The 2,505-nt window shown below is 35.6% G+C and overlaps 1 protein-coding gene across 2 annotated transcripts in view; it reads left to right on the top strand.

Moving 5' to 3' along the window:
- The window catches only part of LOC106867637 (carboxylesterase 5A-like), an 80,480-nt gene that overhangs the window by 77,646 nt on the left and 329 nt on the right, over positions 1–2,505 (top strand). For both annotated transcript variants that reach the window (XM_052965976.1, XM_052965975.1), the window contains exon 4: positions 911–2,456. In XM_052965976.1, the coding sequence (XP_052821936.1) occupies positions 911–1,168 (258 nt within the window). In that variant the 3' untranslated portion in view covers positions 1,169–2,456. The remainder of the gene's footprint in view (positions 1–910; positions 2,457–2,505) is intronic.

Raw genomic sequence — 2,505 nt, forward strand, 5'->3', positions numbered from 1 at the left:
TATATATATATATATATATATATATATATATATATATATTAACGGATGAATGTTAGTTCATCATTTAACTGGAGTAATTTTTTCCAAAGATTTCTAATGTTGTTTCCTCATACTTTACTACTGAATTTACTAATGTAAATTTGTTCAGGCATGAAAACTTGTATAGAAATAAGCAGTATAGGATTTAACTTATTAAGCACTTTTCAACAAATTTATTCATGTTTATGTAATGGAGGAGATTAGATGTTAAAATGGACATTCTATTATGAATATCTGAGTCTTTTTGTATGAAACAAATTGTATAGTAATATGAAAAATAAAAACTATAATCCATTTTAACATCTAATCTCCTCCATTACATAAATGTGAATGAATTTGTTGAACTTTGTTCAATACATAACATAATACACTGATAATTTATACATACATATATAGATGTATAAGGAATTGAAATGCTAAAGAAATAAGAAATTATGTCAAGGCCTTCATTGACTTACAGCTGTCTCTGCTATAAGATGCGATGCATTCAACTATGAAGCACACTTCATTTTCGATACACCGATGAAGCTATAGCGTGATAAGCAAGCGCTCAAATATGAGTGCTTCGTGATATACTGCAAAAACAGCTATAAGCGAATGAAGCTCATGGCATATTTTTTTATTCCCTTCTCATTTTGATTTCTTCTCATTGCTCTGAACCCGACTGACGCTTTGTTCTCATGCATATATATATATACTAGATCCTAATACCAGATTATTAATATCGTTATGCCTTAACGAAATCATATATATATTTATTTTCATTCTTACACACACACACATATACACACACACACACACACACACACACACACACAAACACACACACACACATATATATATATATATATTCTGTTTTGTCTTTTCTCAGGTCCACGACTTATTGATGGGGCTCGTGATTGTCTCCGTATTCCTGTTCGTCATCTGCGTCACCCTCATCATAATATTATATAAACTGAGATCACTGAAGAGAAAAAACCCACCCTGCAACACAGTAAACAAGCCTGACATCAAATCTTCTGTTAGCTACAGTTCTACAGCCAAACTAAACGAGGCATTTCTCTCAGAGTCTAACAGTGCCGGAAATATAGCCGCACAAAATAATCCTGAAACAGTCACTAAATTTTAGGGTGGTTTTTCTACCCGACATTCATATCATATTTTACACGAAACTTTTTCAACTTTAATAATCCTTAAGTCATTGTATTGTATTTTTATATTCACCCTTAAGTCAACTTTACCTTTCCCCTTTTCGGAGCGGAGAAATAAACTACCAGTTAAGTAGTGGTGTTCATGTAATCTCGTGGCCCATTCCTCATAATGATCATGTTGGGCTTCAATCAGAAATATTTTGAAGACGGCGAAAAAATTGCTCGAGTCGATGTGATCGAGTAGTCCCCGACCCAACTATGTCTACATCATTTCAGGCATTGTGCCTATATTAGAAAGTGTCATGAAAGCAGCCAGGCGGAGGAGTTGCTACGATGCATAGCGGCATTTCTTCCGGGTTATTACGTTCTGAATTTAAACTCTATGTACGTAGACTTTGCCTTTCATCTTTCGGGATCGATAAAATAAGTATCACTTATGTACTGGGGTCGACGTAATCATCTACCCCGCTCCCCCAAATTTTCAGTCATTGTACCTATGGTAGAAAAGATTCTTATTCTTCTTATTATTATTGCCTTTGCACAGCTTCTAGCGCTGGAGATGTACTACGGTGTCAGCTGTTCACTACCAGTGAACTAAGGTAACACCCCTTATTTTTCGAGTACCTTCCAGAATATTCGAGTGGTTCCAAGCAGTGCTGTTTTCTGCAAGTGCTCCACCTTTATTGCAGCCCCCATTTGTTCCACGTACTTCTCGAGATTTTTGCTCACTGTTCCCAGGGCTCCGACAATTATTGGTACTACTACCACCTTTTTCATTGACCACAACTGCTTAACCTCTTTATTATTATCATTATCCACTTCTTTCAATTTTGTTTCCATTTCTTGCCGAGTATCTTCCCGACACCTAGAGCACTGTATGTATTGGGAGATCATTGAAATAAACACATCAGATTCTTCATTTACAAAATCAAATAACAGAAAAAAGGGGAAGAAACAGCAAGCAAACAAACGAAGGGGGAAGAAGAAAAAATTTTAAAATTGGAAAAAGTGAAAAAAAATAAAAATAAAACAAGAGCACTCGGAGAGCACAAGCCTTCACCAAGGCAACACCAATGTCCTCTCAACGATTAGCCAGAGATGATTTATAAAATGAGACTATCTGAAATAAACTCGACTGCTCTCACAAACGAGAATACTAAAAATGAACTCAACCACTCTCAAAAATTAAGTAAAAAAATAGGAAAAATAATCCAGAATCCTTGTCCGGTACCTGATCGATCCCAATGGTAATCATGGAATGTGAAGGTAGGTGTACGGGCCGTATTTGTAAAGCTCTGTGTGTGTGTGTGTGTGT

Source organism: Octopus bimaculoides, chromosome 3, assembly GCF_001194135.2.
Source record: "Octopus bimaculoides isolate UCB-OBI-ISO-001 chromosome 3, ASM119413v2, whole genome shotgun sequence".
Classification (NCBI taxonomy): Eukaryota; Metazoa; Mollusca; class Cephalopoda; order Octopoda; family Octopodidae; genus Octopus; species Octopus bimaculoides.